The following is a 1,413-nucleotide window of genomic DNA, read 5'->3' as shown; positions in this document are numbered from 1 at the left end:
CAGGATGGTCTCGATCTCCTGACCTCGTGATCCGCCCGTCTCGGCCTCCCAAAGTGCTGGGATTACAGGCTTGAGCCACCGCGCCCGGCCTATTGGTTTGTTTTTTAAAGAACTAGGTAAAATATATTTATGAATGGTTTGTGCTAGAAAAATAAGTGATTTATTTTTGATGGCATATTTTCATCAGCTCACTCTTGTTAACTCTACAGAAATACAGGCATGTGGACAATATCATGTTTGAGAATCACACCGTCGCTGACCGCTTTCTTGACTTCTGGAGAAAGACAGGGAACCAGCATTTCGGGTACTTATATGGACGGTACACGGAGCACAAAGACATTCCTCTTGGCATCAGGGCTGAAGTGGCTGCGATTTATGAGCCACCTCAGGTAAACATGATGGGATTCAAGTTCCTGAGTTTCTGTGTTTGGAGGCTGTGGGGGACGCCCTTTCGGAGAGGCCTTGCCCTGTTTGTTCTGTTGTTTGTGCCCCCTCTGTCACACGCCAGTGAATGTGCACAACATTTTCTGAGTTACTGGAGAGTGAGAGCATGGCTCTTGAAACCTTCAGTATATTGGATAGTTACTTCAGTTACTAAGGATAAGGATATTTTCTTACACACCCGGTACATTTGCCACTATTGATCCAGTGTTTTTATCTCGTCTGCTGTCTGTGTCCAGTTATGCTCATTGCCTCCGTAGCGTCCAGGTGCTCAGTCCTCTGTGTGTCATTCTGTGTCTCTTCCGCTGTGCAGCAGTCACTGTCTTAGGGACCATGAAGGCCACAGACACACCTCAGCACCAATCACCAGAGTGTCACCAGAATAACAAAACTGCCACCAAAATAGGACTGAAAACAACTTAAGATTTGTTTGGAGGAGAAAGAAGTGTCCTGAGGGTGTATCCGTAGGGTGTGTACATAGCTAGTCACTGTGCTTGGAAGGCCCTCTCAGTATGATTATGCCACCAACCAGTTACACATTGTATTTCCGGTTTTTAGGAACTGGGCTGTGTGTGTATGTTTATATAAATTTTAATTTGTTTTGTAATTATGTATACTATTTATATAGTGTGTTTTACATACATTTTATTGCAAAAGTAAAAACTAAACAGATACTGAATGCTAGTTAATGATACGCATGCTGTACTATTTAGGGAGAAGTACATTTATGTCTGTAATTTACTTGAAATCCAATAGAAAAATGGATTGATGGGTGACTAGAGGGACAGATAGCGCATAGCAAATGTTCATGCTGAATCTAGTGGTGGATATATGAGTATTCATTGTAAAATTCTTTACATTAGCTGTTATGTTAGAAATTTTTAATTTTTATTTATTTATTTTTTAGAGATGAGTCTTGCTCTGTTGCCCAGACTGGAGTGCAGTTGTGCAATCATGGCTTACTGCAGCCTT

The 1,413-nt window shown here is 41.8% G+C and overlaps 1 protein-coding gene across 1 annotated transcript in view; it reads left to right on the top strand.

Moving 5' to 3' along the window:
- The window catches only part of NPLOC4 (nuclear protein localization 4 homolog (S. cerevisiae)), a 92,216-nt gene that overhangs the window by 26,261 nt on the left and 64,542 nt on the right, over positions 1–1,413 (top strand). The window contains exon 7 of the mRNA XM_011993679.1: positions 210–389. Coding sequence (XP_011849069.1) covers positions 210–389 — 180 coding nt within the window. The remainder of the gene's footprint in view (positions 1–209; positions 390–1,413) is intronic.

This window comes from Mandrillus leucophaeus, unplaced genomic scaffold (assembly GCF_000951045.1).
Source record: "Mandrillus leucophaeus isolate KB7577 unplaced genomic scaffold, Mleu.le_1.0 Scaffold1, whole genome shotgun sequence".
NCBI classification, from domain to species: domain Eukaryota; kingdom Metazoa; phylum Chordata; class Mammalia; order Primates; family Cercopithecidae; genus Mandrillus; species Mandrillus leucophaeus.
The sequence above is the reverse complement of the archived record's forward strand: the minus strand, read 5'-3'. Positions and strand labels throughout refer to the sequence as shown.